Source organism: Anticarsia gemmatalis, chromosome 3 (genome assembly GCF_050436995.1).
Source record: "Anticarsia gemmatalis isolate Benzon Research Colony breed Stoneville strain chromosome 3, ilAntGemm2 primary, whole genome shotgun sequence".
NCBI lineage: Eukaryota > Metazoa > Arthropoda > Insecta > Lepidoptera > Erebidae > Anticarsia > Anticarsia gemmatalis.
This window is the reverse complement of record NC_134747.1, coordinates 11,917,494-11,937,733: the sequence shown is the minus strand read 5'-3', so window position 1 is coordinate 11,937,733 and position 20,240 is coordinate 11,917,494. Positions and strand designations below refer to the sequence as shown.

The 20,240-nt window shown below is 34.6% G+C and overlaps 1 protein-coding gene across 3 annotated transcripts in view; it reads left to right on the top strand.

The window, feature by feature from the left end:
- The window catches only part of chinmo (Chronologically inappropriate morphogenesis), a 64,020-nt gene that overhangs the window by 24,135 nt on the left and 19,645 nt on the right, over positions 1–20,240 (top strand). Inside the window, exons 1-2 of one of the 3 annotated variants that reach the window (XM_076136601.1) lie at positions 5,291–5,599; positions 8,397–8,542. In XM_076136601.1, coding sequence (XP_075992716.1) covers positions 5,571–5,599; positions 8,397–8,542 — 175 coding nt within the window. In that variant the 5' untranslated portion in view covers positions 5,291–5,570. Of the gene's footprint in view, positions 1–5,290; positions 5,600–8,396; positions 8,543–20,240 lie in introns of those variants that run through there. The other 2 variants (XM_076136602.1, XM_076136603.1) reach the window with 2 other exon arrangements.

Below are 20,240 nucleotides of genomic sequence, written 5' to 3'. Positions count from 1 at the left end.
AGCACTACTTAAGATATTAAATAGAATAGTTGCCATAGAGACTAGGAACTTCACATCGCGAATTCACTCCATACATTCTACTACTACCACAAAACGTACAACTCAATTAAAACGACCTACTTCAAACAATTTTCATTCATATTCGCGCAAAGAGATTAAATTGAATAATATAAAGAGCGGCCACTGGTCTCGTTTTCATGCAAAAAGAATGATATGGTTTCGCTGACGACCATCTACGAATATAAGTACTGGAGTAACGTTTTTTGTTTTATGATTTAACTTGCTTTTGACTCCGTCCGTGTGGACTTTAATTCTATAACGTATGTTTTATTATGGTACATTAGCTACAACACTGCCAAGTTTCATTAAAATCTGTTGAACGGTTTTGACGTAATTGAGCAACAAAGATCTTTCTAAGCGATTCCTGAATCCAAACGTGGTTTTGCATTTATTATACTTAATAAATAATAGTCTGCGTTCTCCATACAACACATTTCTCTGTCGATTCTTGTTGAAATTGGTAATAAAGTTTAGCAATGACTACGTTAAAGGTAGAAGAGATTACTTGTATTTTCAGTAGCTACTTATAAGTACGTACAAAGTACGGATTAGCAAACGTTAATTCAATTGATGTATTTTGCTTGTATTTCACTTAATGATACGCATTTTTTTATCAATTGATTGATTATGATTAAGTCATGAGTCACAAACACAGTGTGTATAAAAATATTGGAAAATCCATATAGTAATATCTTACGACGGTAAAACTATTGGATTATAAAATTAAACTATTTATAACCAGAAGCTACTATTTTAAATCCTAGTACAAATAGTCCAACTCGTGAATTTTTTACAACATATGAATAGCAAAATAAGTATTTATAGACACAAGTCAACGGTGAATTTTAATGGCGTCTCCCATAAAGCATAGTTTAACGTTTATTCACAAAACACATCGTAAACTTTGCGAAAATGACAAACGTTAATATTATACGAAATGTCTTTGCTCTCGTGTTTTTCTCGTAAAGATTTTTTTCGCTAAAATGGCAATTACTCATGTCAAATAAATTCATTAGTGATTAGTATGATCCCGAGATACCGTTATATAAGAGAAAGGTTTAGCTTTCGAGTGCAGTGAGTGAAAGGCGGTATTTCATAATGCACGCACTGGTTCGTGGATAGGCGTGTGCGCATGCATGCGGGGTGCTCTGCGTAGATGTAAATCGCTTTTAGTATTATTATTGTTTTGTTGAAATACTTTTTTTGGGATGTTGTTTTTTACATTGTTGTTTTTATTTGCTTCATAAAATATGTGTAGATATCCGAGATAAGCATTGATATGATATATTACGCGCATTTTTATGCGTTAAGAAAACAATGATATTTCATAACAGTTACTCAAAACTTAAATGATACGTAGGTGTTACACATGTAGTTCAAAACTAATTATAACTTTTATAGTAAACAAAGATAGTATAATGATAACCTCTGTCCCACTGCCATACAAACCTTTTCATTCGCATTTCCTGCAATGCCAAATAAACAAAACGTTCGTAAAACGATTATATAAACAAAAAATATCTGTACTAATATTATAAAGCTGAAGAGTTTGTTTGTTTGTTTGAACGCGCTAATCTCAGGAACTACGGGTCCGATTTGAAAAATTCTTAGTTAGATAGCCCATTTATCGAGGAAGGCTATAGGCTATCATCATCACGCTACGACCAATAGGAGCAGAGTACCAGTAAAGAATGTTACAAAAACGGGGAAAATTTTGACCCATTCTCTCTTATGTGACGCAAGCAAAATTGCGCGGGTCAGCTAGTAAAATATAATAGATAAACACGTACGCATCGAGCGCGCGAGCGCAGCCGAACGCAGGCGAACGCACTGCAGCGCACGTCATGCAACTTTCTATTTTGACGAACGCCGAGCCTATTGCTTTGTGCCGGAAAAACGTTGTTGCATTAGAAAGTTTTTTTTTGTTTGCAATGCAAAGCGCCTTAGACTTTGTTGACTATATTACTAATCGTGTCATAGATAGCCGTTGGAATTCGTAGGCCTAGTTTGGGCTAGTTTTTGCATAGTAACCGTTTGAATTTAGACAACTTCTACTTCTTTTAATGGTCGCGAATTCTGCGTCAAAGTGAAATTGCTTTCATTACGTCATTTTGTTATTCAAGTAGGCTTACAGTGCAGTTGTTTTGCAAACTAGTGTCACAGTCAATGCATTGATGCATTCGGGATGTTTTGGTCGTTTGGACCATTGTGGCGGAATACAAAAGAGTCTGTTGTCGTAAAGTTGTTTTGAAAATGGTTTGAAGTACACATTCGTAAATGGATCAACATCGTATCACCTTGTCACCTAGACTAGGAGTCGAGGAGTCAAGGTTTAGGAGTCACTGATTGGCTTCAGTTACATGCTAACGTTAGGTTGGCACGATCCTAGTTCAAAACATCGTCCTGAATTCATCAAAGTTTATTTTTATATCATTACAAACGTAAATTGCATAGTTTTTATAGTGTCATGTGCTGGTAAGACAATGTTTATTACTGTTCTAAATCTGCAGTTTATTTCTAAATCTATTTGAAAAGTAAAATATACGCAACTAACTACAGTAGCAGCTGTTTCTTTATTCTATAAGTTACTGTCTTACATAAATCGTAGAACAAAATTATGACGTTAATAAATATTAGTTTCTTTTACAACCGTACTGCTATTAACCTGTCTCAATTATTTCTACATACAGCATGCAGTCAATTGCTGCATCTTCGCTGTGAGAATTTAGAAAACCCGTTCTCGCATGCGTTCAATTTCGACATTGCTTGCGTAAGCGCGAGGGAGCGTAGGGCTGGGGACATACCGCCGATGTCGCGGATATGATATCCATAACTCGGATGCGATATTGTAAACACTTGACGGCTCGGATATGTGTTTTTCAACATCCTACTACTACATACGTGAAGGTTTCAGAGGATGCGTGAATAAGTGTTTTGTTATTCTGCAATCAGAACGGATTTCAATATTATGTCCGTGTCCTAGTGTGCAAATATTTTGCTTGATAAAAAATATCCCATGTATTTAATCATAATATAACTACATTACATTTTAAGTCTTGTCCAAATATTTTTGAACCATAACATTGGCTTAAAAAAGTAAGGTATATTAGTTATTATGTTGTCTAAAAAGCTTTCGCGTTTATAATATTCAGCTAGGATACGATTGTTTTTTTTTATTTCCGGGAGCATCAATATGGACAGCTATAAAGTTACTATCACAAACGACAACCGAACTTTATAATGCAACGTGTATAAATTGTATTATTTAAATGGTGTTTGGGATATCCGGACGCCCGATTTGGGTGTCTATTACTCATGATTATGTATGTATTAGTCATAGTTCTGCTTTACATCGAATATAAATCAGTCTATCTACGAAAAACAAAGCTTCTACTTTAGCGTCAATTACTAAATGTCCAATTTGCAAGTATCGTTGCGGTAAACCGTATCCGAAACCGCGTTGGTCCCGTTTTTAACCTCTAACGCATAGTTTGTGCCGCTCGTGTGCTCTCCGCGTTACTGTCGAATGCATTTTCTACTGTCGTCCAACGCTGGCCTAGAAATGTTGGGCGTTGTACGAGGAAGTTTCAACTACTGTAATTGTATTCTCTCTACCGTCACGTGAATGTGATGGGATTTTAAATATGCAGTTCATGCGATAAGTTTGGTGCGTGGATTGTGCGTTTTGTTTAAAGACAATACACGTAGCATTAGAACGATTTTGTTCGGGGAAATTTTATGGGAATGAATTTAAAATCTTTAATGTATTATGATGATCGAGAAAACGTGCAAAATGTAGTCATTTACATCGGGACATAATGTGCAATAAAACGAATAAATTCTGTCTTAATTACCAATTTCATGTAGTTAACACTAGTATCTAAGCAAAGATTGCATCCACGCTCTTAGTACTTAAAACACATTATATATTCAACAACATATTCAATTCCTCTCTCAATCCCTGTCCAATACCGCACACATAAGCCTCACCTTTAAAACGTAATACGTACTTATATAGAAAACCTTCAGTGTAAGCCCATCCATAACTATATCTACGTAGATCTATACTTATACAGTAGAAGGGAGAGGTCGATGGGAACCAAGTGCAATAGTTACGAGTTACGAAGCGTTCGATGCAGGCCTTTGTTTAAGCACCGTTAGGGGCCCCGGGAAACACAGAGTAATGAAATTTAATATCGACTATATAGTAGAAATAGAGCATATTGGACATGTTTCTATAGTAACTGTAGAGGAAAATGTTTTCCTTAGTACCGCTGTCGAACTGACGGATGTTTGCGAAAAGACGATGACGAAAATAAGATTATAATATGAAATTGATTTAGGTTAGTATGGGCAGGAGAGAGTCCTGGATATGTAGAATACTAGTGAAAAGTGTAAAAAAAAGAATTTATGTGGCCTAAAGTTGGTACGAAAATATTTGCAACAGGTAATCGTGCTTGAAACAATTTAGATGAAGATAGAACAGAACTGAATGGTAATACTAAATTCTTGGCAATGTGAATCCAAAAAAAGCAGGTTAGATAATGCACTTCACAAAATAAATAATTATGAAAAATAATATCTAGTCCTATTTAAGTATAATAAACTAGTGAAGTTCTATTCCAAAGTTTACAGTTCAATACTAAACGTTTTCTCTTACAAAACTTCAGATGATATACTTGTTTGTGTATATTAGACTAAGTTTAATTGTGTGTGATCTCGATCGTAAATCGTATCTTATTGAGTACTAGTATAAACAAACAAATCAAAATTGGGTCGAGTCGAACGATAAATTAGTTCAGATCAATCGCTTAGGAGATGTGAGCGTGAGATCTCTTCAACAGATGACAATTAATTTATTAATTATGCAATCGTGAAAACTGCCCGTGTTTGTTGCATAATGTATTAAAAAGCGAAAGTTTACTAGTAAAAAATATGTGAAAATTTTCCTAGATCATTTGCAAATTGTACCGAAATTGAAGACAATAAAAACATCTAAGCAACAATTTCGTACTACTTATAACAGTACGTTAATGCCCCATTATTACACTGATATTATTCGAGTTGAATTACTCTGTGGCACGGTTGCAGAGTGACCGCTGCGTCAGTTTGCGCAACTCGGTGCAGCCGCTCCCCTCGCCACTCCGCCCCTCTCGCCTAGTACGCTTGCGCGTGTACTGCATGCCGGAACCGGGTCGCAGCCGAAATTCCACATCGACCAGCATTACTGGGCCTACACCCCGCCCCGCCACCGCTCAAACACGACCCGAGAACGCGGACGCTAATAGAGCCATTGTGGATCAATGTTAGCTGGCTAGTATACGTGCACGCATGCAAATATACAGTTAGCCTGTAACGGAGCTGATGGGAATCGAATCGATAACGTATTGACGCTCGGTGCAGTGTGCGTACCTTTGTCTGATAGTACCTGCTCCGGTTTCATTACGTCGCGAGAGATTTAATGGCGGTGACGTCGTAGTCTGCACTCGCGTTGTATCTCTGTTTCTGTCATGGTTCGTGCGGTTTTTCGGAAGGAAAGGTAATGCTATCTATTATTCTGTAGTTTGTGTGAGTGTTAGTGTTTACATTTAGCGTTTTCCCCCGCTTTTTCGGAGCATGTTTCTGTTCAGTCTAAATCTGTTTCGTGTTTCAGTAGTGAATTCATAACTAGATTTCAAACCGTGTTAGTACTGAAGTATTCTCTTTGTTGTCGCAAAAATTACTGGAACGTGTATAAACAAAAATAGCTCACGAAAGCCTCTTGTGAATGACAAATACGTGTCAAATAGATTTGACGTAACATGTCTAAACGTCGGTTGTTTGTCAAAAGTAAAAACTTTTGTAATAAAAACTCTTGTGTGTTACAAATAAATACAAATATGTTTTTTATTTGCGTCATTTTTACTCAAAAAGTAGATACAATGCCTGCTTGTTTTAGTTTTTTTTTTTGAGTTCTATGTTGAATTAATTTGAGATTGCCTGTTGCATAAGATGGATTATTTCGAACCACACTTTAATTCATATACCAAAGACCTAGTAGTTTGATATTTTGTAGTACGTATGTGATAAAATCGATTGTTTAGAATGTGTTAGTGAAATACCGCTAAAACAAATGGCCGAAATACGCCGCGCCGCCATGCTTCAAAACCGAAATGGCGGTAAACGTGACACAGAGTAAAACAAAGCCGGCAAATAGTCAACAGTTTGTAGAAAAAGATAAACAATTGAATGATAATGAGATTAAGTTGAATTTTGATAAACATTTGATCATCTAATAGATCAATATGGACACTTTATTTTCTGATTCCTGTAATATTTTAAATAGAATTTCCTTGCATGTAATTGTACAATATGAGTTAATATTCATATTTGTTTTGAACGATCTCAAGTAGACCTTTATTATTCTTATCTATTAGCAATTACCTATTCCATATTAAAAATTGAGCTAAATCCTTTATTACCTAAAAGGGTAGTTTCCCGTACAAACTTTCTCCCGTATCTGCTGGAATATTAATTTTTATTACATTTACGCACATCCTAATAACAATTTGTTGGAATAGGTCTTTAGTATGTTGGCTTAGTGCTTCGTGGTCGCACTATATTGTAGCCTAAATTCTCATTCAAAAGTTTTACCTTTTGAATACAATCCGAGAATATTTGAATAGTTTCAAAGACTTTGCATCATGAAAGGTGACTGGTGAATTTAAAATATTAGAGGAAGACACAGCTTCCGCTCAAAACAATATTTTGAAATATCTAACGTGTTTCAAAATATAGCAAATAATTCAAACGATTTATTATAACGAACAAATTGTTCCAAATCACATCTAAGTCGTAAATTGGGAACTAAAAACTACTCTAATTACACCCTTGACAAGGAAACGAAAGTCTTTAATAAAACAGCGATATAATTAAATAATTAAGTCGGACCTATCGCACTCAGAGAAACAGGTTAATAGGCCAATCGATAGTTGAAACAAAACTGTGTGCACCTGCCATTGTACATGCATTTTAAATATTGTTTCACTTCTCGTAGCCTTAGCTACGAATCGATACATTCTATTTACGACTACACTAGTTACGTAAACCTATAGATACCCTTGAAGACTTTTAACGGAATCGACTTCTATTGAATATTAATTGTTTCCTTTACCTAGATTTGCTACGCTGTAGATAAGTGCTACGAACAGCTCTCTGCCTACTTTTCGGTCTGACTTTCGATTGTAGCATTGGCTACGAAATTGACTAACTTGTAGCTTATGTTGTAGGTCCACTGTTGTTTGTGAATTATTTGCATCATCAAACTGCAGAAATTAGTTTTATCAATGAAATGCAAATGTTGTGTACTTACTACTTAACATCGTCCGTATATGCTTCAACAAAGAGTAGTTTAAAGGGAACATTTTTTTAATTATTGCTCCAAGCAAGATTATCTATTGTTGTAAAACTTAATGTATGTACAGATAGCGACTGGTCATCTCCCATTGTCAGATCTACTTTTACAATATGCACGTGTATTACATTCTGAACCCCTGCATAATCTGAATTTAAAAGAGGGTAATCATACATAAGTAATGTCCCTTCCCCCATTGCTTTTGACCGATACCGTATTCGATTACAATAACCGAATTTTAACGACGATGTTAGTAACCTTTGTTTGTAGAAAATTTTACTCGGAGATTTCCTCGTACTTGGTCTATAAAAAGCTTTTCACCAGATTTTGTTTGAGTAAGATTGGAATAGACAAATACATTCGGTATAGTGGAGCGTCTTTAGTAGTTATCGTCGCTTTGTTCCGTCTGAATATTACCGGGGAAGTAGCCGTGGGAATCCAGGGTATTACGTATTCGGCCCGGCGCCCGGCATCGATCATGCATCGGTTGTTCACCCCACGACCTTCAAGCCTCAACCCGCCATATAACAATGAAATTATAGGAACAACCGAACAACCCTTTATTATATTATACTACATATTTTAATGTAAACTTGCGGATCGGGAGTTCCTTGTGAAAACACAACGTGTTTTTGTAGAATTTTTGGGTTAGATACAAGTTGGTATATTGAATAGGTTTAAATGAAAATGTTAAGTTTAAAACAAGCACATAGATTTTAAACGAAATTATTCAATATACTTAAACAAATTATGTTCTTTGTGGGATGATAGATATTTTTTCAACACATTTTTATTTGATTGGCGAAAATTTTGAAATATTATTTTAGGATTACAGTCTTTACATTTAAGATCATTACTCGTATTATTTCTATCTTCAAAGGGTGTGATCATAAATTATTCCGAGTTTATAGTTTCAAGTACTTATTATAGTTTTCTATTACAGGGCAGGTATACGAGGCGGCCCGGGTATGGATTCCCAGCAGCAGCAATACTGTCTAAAATGGAACAGCTTCGGTTCAAACCTGGCCACTTCGTTCGCGAACCTGTGGAATTCGGAGAGTCTCGCCGACGTTACTCTGTACTGCGAAGGTAAGTTATATATAAAAAATGTAATGTTAATTAGATGAAAAGGAAAGTGATGCTATCTGGCACGTACAGTAAAGTGCTAGGTTTTGACAAAATGTAATAATAATGAACTGAAAGAAAGTTTTGATAAAATGATTTCGATTTTACGAAACTCATTTTAATTTACGATTGTCGTATGAGATTTTATTAAACGCAATATAATTTTCAAAGCAAAACGCATTACCCTAAATATTTATTGTTCCACTTTTTTTCTCAGAAATGTTATCTACGAATCGTTGCACGTCTGCAAACACGTGTAAGATATTATTTCAATGGCAGTACTTGCGTAGTACACACAGCACACAATATCTATAAATTGTATGCTTCAAGAATTTATCGTATAGATAAAAATATATTTATCGCAAGTGAATGGAATTGCACAATTTGGCAAAAATAAAATAATGTTTCTAGATTATGTTTTTACTTATCAATAATGTTATCGTTAGAAACACTCTTTGCAGCAGTCAACAAAAATAAAACTATAAAGATAAAAAACCGGAATTTAAAATAAAGTACTAATGAAGTAAAAGACTTGGCTAGTTTTAACCGTAAATAAAATGGTGAAGTGGAGGCCGATGGCGCTTGAATATCGTTAGTCGATGACTCTAACAAAAATGTCACCGAGCCGCTAATTGCCTCGGTCCACGTCAACAAACGGAGACCTTACTTTTATGTCCTTAATTTGAATATCTTTGTTAGAAAAACGCGGATATTGTCACTATTCTGCACAGTGTTGAGTGGAGTGACAAATTATTCAGGGTTTTAGAAATAATAATGTGAATTCTTTTCTAACTATGTATACTATTTTTAGGCAGAGTTTCACGTCTATTTCTGCATTTGTGCCGCTAAATTCTCTTAATATAATATTCGATTTATAAATGATTTATTTGCCTTAACTTTCAACAGAACGACATTCCATGCAAGGTGATATTTTATAATTATTAACATCAATCAATTCGAGAAATGTATTAGCAGGAATTTTAGTAAAAACGGAAATGACAGTGAAGAAATACAGCTAGGAATTCTTAGAGAATGACTCAATCTGGCCAATTTTTAGTTGTTCATCTAAGCAAGCTTTTTCCCATTCGCGTTGTTACTAAGCAGCTGACTTGATAATTTATGGGCGGATCGTAAACTTTCGGCCGACGTTATGAACCAACCTCGTGTCAAATGATCAAATTACAACTAATTTATGTTTAACATAATCTCATAAATGTTAGATAAATTTAAAGCCTTATACCCACTAAGCAACGTTCGTCGCATGATCGGTAGTATTAAAAAAAATCCGCGCAACATGCTCAAAGCTAATTTAAATTTTGCGTTCCACCAGCTGTTGCGCAATATAGTAAGGTGAGTGACCTGAAAATTTTCAGCATAATCTAACTTGTTACGACGGAGGCCTTACAATTAGTACGAAACGAGTCGGTCCTGAATTTTAACATTCTGTATGAGTTTGAATGTAAAATGTGCATAGATTACGTGCCGCAAACTCTCGAACATCATTTCTTCGCGAAATTAATACTAATTACCGAACAAGCCTATTTGGACGTTGTCTGTGTTCACTAAGGGCTGCCGCACAAACTAGGAGTTAGCCGTACGGTAAACGTTTCGAGTTCTCGAATACCATCAGGCAACAGTTGCTTTACAAGTTTTATCTAATGTATGTAATAGTTTTATTGATACTAAAACTATGGTTTTTCTCGAGATAGTCAATTATTCTCAGTAAAATTATTGGCCTTGACATTTAAATTTATTTATGAATTTATGAGATCGATATCGCAGCGTACATTACGAGCCATGAAAAATGGACGCTTATTAATGTCTCTGATGGGGTCTTTCTTAATTAATCAAAAAAGATAATTGGTTTATTTGCATACAGATATGGAAAGAACATAGATCATAATAGTATATCATGTGAAACAGAGTTTTATGGCTATCGAAAGCGATTTTAACGACTTGATGACAGCTTCAGCTGGTTATTAAACGGCCCAAAGAGCTATTAAAAGTGGAATATTGAAAACGTTGAATACAGTAAAAACTATTTTAAAACTGCAAATAATTTTATTCAAGACAATAATCTTCGTATTCAATTTTGTAGCTACCATAGTCATATTTACTTCTGTAGCAAATTCTATTTATATCGTCAACTTGAACCTGCTTTTTATCATTTTACAAGTATATTTCTGAACGACTGACTCTAATAAAAGACAATTCATGAATGAGTGCCTCCGGTCGATTAACTTGAATTTTCTGGGAACATTTCTATAGGAGGTTTTTTTGATTCGCCGTCAGCGTTCGAGTCAATGTGTGCGTAGTTCTGATATCATTTTCTTATCTTGTTTGTGTAGTTCGTAAGGGAAATGAGTTACTAAGGGATGAGGTAGCTAGAAATAGAAAATAATTCTGCGATTATCAATATTTGCATAAGGGTCTGTCATGTTTACAAAAAGAAATCGACGTTGTCACATTTTTAAAAATTTGAGATCTGTATGAAAATTAAAGTCTAAACAATCCATATTCGGATCATCAATAATTTGCTATAACAACGCCAACTTTTGTACTTTAGGAGGACCAAGATATGTTTTTCACTTTTATTTCTGTCTTTTAAAAAATGTAGTAAAATATGTTCAGATGTTTGAAATAATTTATGTCATTATTAGTAACGGATGTTGTATTTGATATAAGCCCTTAATCATCCTTGATACCGCCGGAAAATGCTCGATAGTACGTGTCATAAATTATGAAAATGCAAATGAAATAGTATCCGCAAAATACTGTCAACTGAAACTGATTTAGCCTTTCTTAAATAGATTGTGCTTCAATTATAGAATTTGCACTATTTGCAGTCATTGAACAAAAATAAATGCATCTAGAATTCCTCAATTTAGATGCTAAAAACACATTACATTCAAAGAAAAAAATCGTAGCACCAAAAATTTATTATCACTATTAATCATTTAATGCGTGCAAATTTTCATGAGCATGCATGTCTGCGAAATCTTTGGAAGAGATAAACAGGTCGTTGACACCGCCGCGATAACTTGCCACTATAATATTCTTTTGCCAAATGTTTGCGATACACATTATCGTTTTTTTCTGGTCGCTATCGTCGAATGCATGCTGATATAATAATACGCTGCTCAAATTGAAGGCTATTTCGTAAGGGGAAGATTATTCGGCGCCGCTCAGAGATTATTTTTTGTAACAATTTTATTCATACTGAGAATTTCGTTTACTGGTTAATCTTTAGTTTTGACAGTTTTGATAAAAGTACGTTCGTTCCTATTCACGCGATATTTCTGAATTAGTACGAGGTCATACAATCCTGGGTTGATATTTTAGGTCAAAAATGTAATTGTGTTCTGAGTCAATGTTTATAAGCAAATAGGAGCCTGAGTAAAGTGAACCTACCGCTGATAGAATTTCTTACACTGCCTAAAATTAGGACTCTCGAGTAGGTGCAAGGGGAAAGTTACTTAGGTAATTAATCTCTTCGCTAAGCAAGCTCAATGTTATTGAAGAAAAATCAGCCAAAATCTGTCAGGTGCACATTTAAAAGTTTCGAAGTAAATTGAATAAGACTACATAAATTACGACGCTCTAGTAATGTCAGAATTTATGGCCTTTTATTTTTGTACAGACTACGTCGACATCTATTCTTAGTTCTTGACACACAATAGGGAAATACTGCTTAAATTATAACCATTCAAACATTCCAAATGATAATTTCAATAAGGATAATATTCGCTTTAAATATATTTACGTAGCGTAAGTAAATATTGCATAAATGCGCCAATATTTAGCCTTCAACCGGCACGTGTAAGCGCTGATAAAATAAACGCATTGACCAGGAGCGAGTGGAGTGACACAAATGATAATTACGTATAAATGTCTAGTAATTTTGTCACCCTGCGTTTGCAGACGTTTGAATGTACGACGCGAGCCAAACGTCCAACGCAACGGCCATCATTTTGATAGAATGTGCACGTTCAGACAGAAAGAAAATTTATATTTCACAATCAATGCATTTATTTTCGTGTTGAAAAATTTGGCCTCGAAAACTTACACGTGCCGTGACGATATTACGATTTTCGGGTTATCTAATTGAAGCCAGTGTTTCTTTTTTTCAAAACAAATTACGAATGCATTTCGTTTTTATCTTCTTTGATAATGAAACGTGTAACAACTGTCGAGATTATTTTTACGTTTCCTGCGCGTGTAAGGTTACTGACATGCGATTTTAAATTGCAGTGTTATTTTCCTCAATAGCAATATCGTGCATTAATATATTTATGGATTAGGTTAAATGCGTGTTATTGCTCTCGATGTTCAAATCCACGGTGACGTCTGATATTTCGGTTTTATTCCCGATTCAACCCTGCAGCATTGATTTGCGATTTATCCACCGAAAATGAAATGACTTTTACGAAGTATAGGTTTTTTACCAAAAACATATTTGTTCTGGGAAGTGTGATTCAGGCTTGATAATGACTTATTTCCTTTTCTTGTAGTTTTGTTCAAAGCATCAACTTTTTTATCGCATTTATACTTAATGCATATTTATCTGAACGTATTATTATAATTATGAAGATCATTTGATATCGATTTAGGCTGAACAACAACAACATTGAGGAAGTTCGAAAAACATTAATCTTTTTATTTAAATTTTATCTACCTAAGCGGTAATTACAAGGTTCTAACGCACGATTTTAAAATAACTATGCGTTTATCAAACGCTTAATGTGTTCAAATTCTCGTTTGATATGCTTTAGATAAAATTAAAATATCATCGAAATATGTTTAGCAATATCCGAGAAGGAAGAATACAAATAGACTGACATGACGAAAATTTATTAACGTCTTTTCCAATAATGTAAAATAACCGGTGCTTATACACAGTTTAAATAAAAAATACGCAAATATATCTTATTTTCAATCCATTAAATCTATAAAATTAAAAATATTTCTAATTTATAATTACATGTAAAATATTTATTATAAAATAAGTATAAATAAAGAGCCTAAATAACGAAGATAACGCACAAAGAACAGTTTTTTTACCCAACGTGTGTGTATGACGGGAGTTCTCGAAATAATAAATTGCTGACAAAAACCTAGCTCGCACGATCTCAAGGGTTTAACTCAAGGGTCATATATAGAGCCTTACGTAAAAAGAAGCATAAGAAGATAATATTCGTGAAACTAGAAAATAATATAACGGCTAAGATATCGATTGAAAATGTTGCAGAACACTTCATAGATACAAAAAAATACATTTGAATTGAGAACCTCCATCTTTTTGCGGTCGGTTAATAAATAGATGATACTAATAGTTTGAATTAGCAGTTTGGAAAATTTTATACAAGAAATTAACAACGAAATTTGCAATATCTATGCACATGAATCAACAAAATAAATGAATATAAGCTCATTAGCTGTAATTAATGTTATTTTACTTGTTGCTAACCCAAATATGTATAACTTATAGGAAGCCTACGCGAAGATTTTTCCGGGAATATCTAAAATCATCTTTGTCACCATCTTGACTTACTATAACAAACTGATCGTCCTTTACCCAGTACCTGATCCCAAAATAGAAAGCTTAAATGTGCCATCAAAGCATATAAATACACTTTCTAGTTAGCCAAAGTACTCGCACGTTTTCCGTTAGGGGTGCATAAATAATGACTGCCCGCCCGAAGCCTGAAAACATCACAAAACCCCGTTGAGTTTTACAACTTGTTTGATAATTGATATTGCTGTTTTAGTTTGAGTAGTAAAAAGTGGTACAATGTCTAAAGTAGCGTCTTTTTTGTCGTGCAATGGCTAGTTTTATTGTTCAGCTACATTGATAATCAATCATGTGTTTGCACATTTGATTGTTGAATTTAGTTATTTCGAAAAACTCCAGGGATAGATTTTTAGTATCAGTTGAACAGTTTCCTTACTTGAAAGCAATTTCTCAGTTTGCTTATAATATATCTAGTGCAGACCTAATAAGTAGAAACATCGTTCAAAATATTACGAGTGGAAGTAACCAATATTTATTTGAAAATACGGCAGTACACAAACCTACTATTTTCGAAAGGTCTATTTTCCCTTCAATTATAGATAATAATTGCCACACGATAAGAACAATTGAATTAAAACTCCCCAACCAAATATTAGTCGTAATAGTTTGAAGCACCGACTTATTCGGTAGTCAACCCTCTATAATTATATAAATCGAAATGTGGCCCGTGCATGCATGGCGTAAAGGTACCTATATTTATTCAAATTTGACTGTTAACACAACGTGTCACGTTCTCATGCCTACTGAGAATAGCTGCTGAAAGTGTGGAGTCGACACAATTTCTGAGTGTCGGAAGGTTTTTGAAGGAAAATGGTTTAGCATGTGTAGATGGATATTTAGAAGCAGGGGATTTTACAAATTAATGACTCATTTTTGAGTTTATTATCTGTAATATTTGAAACCCAGTAAATGAATAAAGGTGTTCTAAAAAATGGTTGGTAAAAGTCTAAGATATATTATTGCTGAAAACAATAACCACAATTAAGGATACAGTTCAAAGCATACTTGATTATGTAATTATCAGAATATTTGAATTGTTAACATCGCATAATTAAGATAACCGCACAAACGGTAATAACTTTGCATGTATTACCTAAAACAACGACCAAAATCTCCGAATATAACGAACCATTGTTATGTAAGAGAAAAAAAATACAGCGAGATAAAAGATCGAAGGAAAATTCGTCAAGTTTAACAAAAACAAGTGACCTTAAACTTAACAATGACGTTTTGATTGCAACACATTTTTGTTATACTTTGTATTACTTGGTCTGTGTGGCTTCTCTGAAAATTTTCGCAACCAAAGAAATAAGTTCAACTAAAGTTTGAAGTTCACGTCCGTTCTTTGTGGTAGATTAATGTTTAAGTTCATTGTCGTCGCGATAAACTTGAAGACCTATTTTTATTCCGAAAGACTCTTTATTTATCATTATCTCTTCCACCCGTATTTGTTTTTAATCTTGTTTTTTATCTCCAAGTTAACGTGTATCGATAGGAACTTTAATAGCTTTTCTTTTATATTGCAATTCAGAAAGCAAATATCTAACTATGTTGGTACTTACAAAAGAGTAGTCTGAGCTTGAAATTCCTTATACCCTAAGGGTTAACGCAGCCCCCGCATGAAAAATCTAGGCCGCTGCTTCCCCTCGTCACTAATATTACATACGACAACTTTAGCCCTAAGTTTTCGAGGTCGTACCGAACAAGAGCTAGACGATGGAGGTGGGGTAAGGCGGGGGGCGGCCTCCCCCCACCCGGCTCGTGTGAACGGGGAGGTTAGGAAGTTTGCACTCATGGCCCTTCCGAAAATGGAAGGCTTATAGTTTAAGAGTCTCCTCATAAAGACATTTTAGTTTTAACGTTACAGCTTATAATTGTAGAGGGCTCGTTAGATTTTATTGAGTTATTAATGAATTTAGATAAGCTTTGAATTGTTTTCGCAATTTGCTAGGTCGCTTGTTTTTATGCAATAAATTTTAAATAAATGGAAATGGTATGGTCGTTCCTGTATCTACATAAACGTTGTATGAGCCTGTTTGATAAAAGTGCCTACAACAAGTCTGGTGGAAGTATTTTCTATTCATTTGTTTAGTTCTCCTCAAATCGGTATTACTGTGTCAAATCTAGCCTAACCCTTTGATGTCACAAAGTACTAGCAATATTTCTATTATTTTCCACTAAAGGCTTTACCAAAAACGAAAGAAGCACTAGGCGTATTCAAATCATTGAATATTCCTCAAGTGCCAGATGCGAGAAATTTCTGCCTACAATATTATGATATCGTATCAAAAAAACTAAATGCGAACCGGTTTCATAAACTTGTTTGGTAATTCAGCACGTGAATACGGAATCTTGTTATAAAACTCACCAAGTGTGGATACCATTGCTTTATGAACGTTCCGTACAAATATTTAATTTGAAATCGTTTCGCGAAAATCTTTTGAATAATCTTTAGCAGGCCTGATTTTGGCAACTTCATTGTTATATTGTTCGATATGAATATGGTTGTCGTAAAAACCTATTTTATCATGAAAGAGTCTGAATTTTCTAGAATTTTCCATTTTCATCTTAGAACGTGTATTTTGCTTCGGGCAACATTATTTTCGCAAGATATACCTATGTAGTCGTAAAATATACTTGTTTTTTTTTTACTTTCGATAAGGAACTCCATTATTGTAAGTTATTTAGTTGATATTTTTGATATAAGGGTCTTCATTTTGTTGCCGACGTTCAAAGTTAATTCAAATATGTATTTAAATTTATAACATATCAACTTTTTTCTGGTTTCCAAGGTGTTTTTGCTAAATATCTATTTTCGATAGAAGCTCGACGTAGTTTTGTAAATGATGAATGGACGGATTCTAATCAATATGCGACGTTATCAATGACTATTCATTGATTATATTGACTGTTTGTACCCTTGAACACTGTTTTAGAGGTACTCGAAATACTTTGAATAATTTAGATTAAATAACTTTTGTATTTGACAATCGTTGTCGTGAATAAAGTACGTACATATACAAGTGAACGTTTATTATACACTAGCTGACCCGTGCGGCTCCGCTCGCGTGAATTTCGTACTGTTGCTTATTCGTTTGAGCACGCGAATTGCGAAGCACTCGATACACCTACACATAAAAATGTTAACAACTCTTTTGTCATCTAATGGTTATTTACGAAAGGGACCCGAAGGGCACACAATGTGACACAGGCTCAGGCAGGCCTGATTTCCTGTGGTTACCTTCTTTTCCGCTCTCGTCTGTATCCGTAGCAGTTTACAGTGTAAAATATAATACCTTATTATAGACTGACCATTGCTTACCCGTCTAGATTCAGAATATTATTATAGGTCCTATCTGCGCCGGAGCTCTTCAGACGCGTAATAATGTATACTTACTATGATACGTCCGAAACCGCGTAACCCGTAATTATTTTTTATACTTATATCATCCGTTGTTTATTTTTTAAAACTTACCACATAGTCTGTTTCATAGCTATCCAATTTATTTCCTTAATGCAACCAATTAATTTGGTTATATGTGTTACGAACTACAACGCCATCTGTTAGTAGCGGCGAACAACGACCACAAACGAAATTATTCGGTTTGCCACCTAGGATATCCCGACCGCACCGGACCCTCGTAAACCAACATTTTTGTGTAATAAATCATACAACATTTATGTTTGAAAATCTTATAAATGTATAGCCTGTTTCAAAGGTATTTTTTTTACAATAAAGCAATCAAAATAAATTAATTAGGAAAAACATGCTTTGTTGCGGACTATACGCCATCTATTGGTTGGTGCGAACAACAGGTATCGATACGGCAGGCGCCGCGAACTATATATTGCGAATGTTGTGAAATGGATTCGCAACGCCATCTATGGTATCTTTAGGGAAACGCAGGTTCGAAAGATTTCTACGTATTTTTTTCAATTTTCTAAAAATCTATGAAAAATTATGCGATAAAAAGTATCCTAGAAACTGCTCCACTACTTATTCTATGCATATAGCAAATTTCAGTGCGTTCTATCCGGTAGTTTTTACGTGATAGCGACACATACAGACGGAGGACAGACAGACAGACAGACAGAAAAGAAAATTATAAATTGCAGATTCGGTATCAGTATCCGTTACTAAACATCCCCCATTGGTTTTTTTTTAAATATATTCAATGTACAGAATTGACCTCTCTACAGATTTATTATAAGTATAGATATAATAGATATAGATTTTATTTTAGAAATAAAGTATATAACATTTAAAATATCTACGAAACGGTAAATTGTCGCATAAGATTTTGCTTTGGTATTCAATTGCAAAACTAGACGGGTACATATAGGAAATATCTCTGGAGACGCAGATAACGCTTGGATTTCTTCTGCCACTTACCGTTCGAGTTAAGGGGGATGAATCTCGTTTTCTGCATGGCCGGCTCGAGGCATCGTTATTACATGTAGCCTTCTCAGTTCAGTAATATCGGTAAACACCATATTGTTGGGCACCCTACTTGCACACGAACAAATTTTGGTAAAGCTAAAATAAGCAATGATGATAAATTAAAACAAGTTTTTGAAAATAATAGAATAAATGATTCGAATAATGAAGATTGAAATAAAAACAACAAAAGTATTCTTTCAAGAGTAATGGACATGAAAAATAAAGACAAAGAAATTCTGTTCGTTTCGATCACGGCTTTCAATACAAATGCTACGAAGAGACAGACGTAGGCTCTAGAGTAAGTAAAAAAGGCGAAGAAGAGCTTCATATTGACGCGCCTGCACAAAAGGTTCTACTGACTAAAGGTTAAAGGTCACGAAGTTTCTACCAATTGTAGATATAATAGGAACTGCTATATATTATTATAATCCTCAGGGCCTATGTATCAAACCACAAGGCGAATAGAACGCTGATATTCAATTCAGTAATTATTAGCTTTGAATTAGTTGAGTAGACTCTATCTTGAAACAAAATTATTAAACCAACGTCTAACGATTTTCGAATGTAAGTGATTAATTCTTAAACGTATTATGTTTTAGAATCGTAGACATTAAATAATAACGGCATTATATGTGAAGAGTATTTCATGAATTAAAGTTGAAGCAAAATCAATAACGATCATATTCAGAGCAACCGATTCGGAATGTTTGTCTTTCAATTTCATCTTCAGGTAGCTGATATATATTCTATTTTCCTTACAATATTTTCCTTTTACACGAACGAAAGTAATAGTATTTTCTCAAAAGCTTTCCACGAGGCAAAATCCCATTCGATTTTAACAGTCGAATTCACTGCGTTTTCAAACTCTATGCGGAACGCATCGACTCGGCCCGCTTTCCTTATCGACCGAGCCGGTATATGTGTCGCGAGGCAACCAACCCCCCAGACACCCCCCGGAACACCCACCCTCCTCCTGTCTCTGTATTTCAGCTACGGACACAGAAACTACTGTGTCAGTTTTCCAACTGGACAAGTTTCCAATACTTCGTAATTGGGATGTTTGTAGCTTGTACCCAAGTTTTAGGTTACGAATGCTGTCAAAAAATTGTTGAAATGTTTCGTTAGTTTTTTTTATCGTCTAGCATTTTATATCTATTACTTACTTTACGTTCTAAATAACAACATTTTTAGAACACTGTTTTATTCTACCTTTGTGCTATTTTCAATCGACAGAAAATTGTGCGGTATTTACTTTGCCAAATTCTATGGCCTTAATAAGACACAGAGGGGCACGGTGTCCCATTGTGTAGGTAAACGAAAGGTTTCTGCGATTTCTTTTGCATCATTTTTATGGTTTCGCCCTCTGGTGTGAATTGTGCTTGCATTTATTCAAATTTGGGCTCGAAATATTTTATGTCGAATCGTTGACGTCGTAACAAATCAATACTTTAGATTTTACGATCGTGGCATCTGGTTGGTATATTTGCAAGGAGTAGATTTTGCACCTTTCATACTAATGAACTTCTCTTCATACTGATGGAGAGGAAAATATATTTTATTGCTTATAAACTGAGTTCTTCAATCCAGACGAAAATCGAAATCTGCATTTGTATTCCGTTGATATTATTTTACGTTTACTTTCTTCGTGA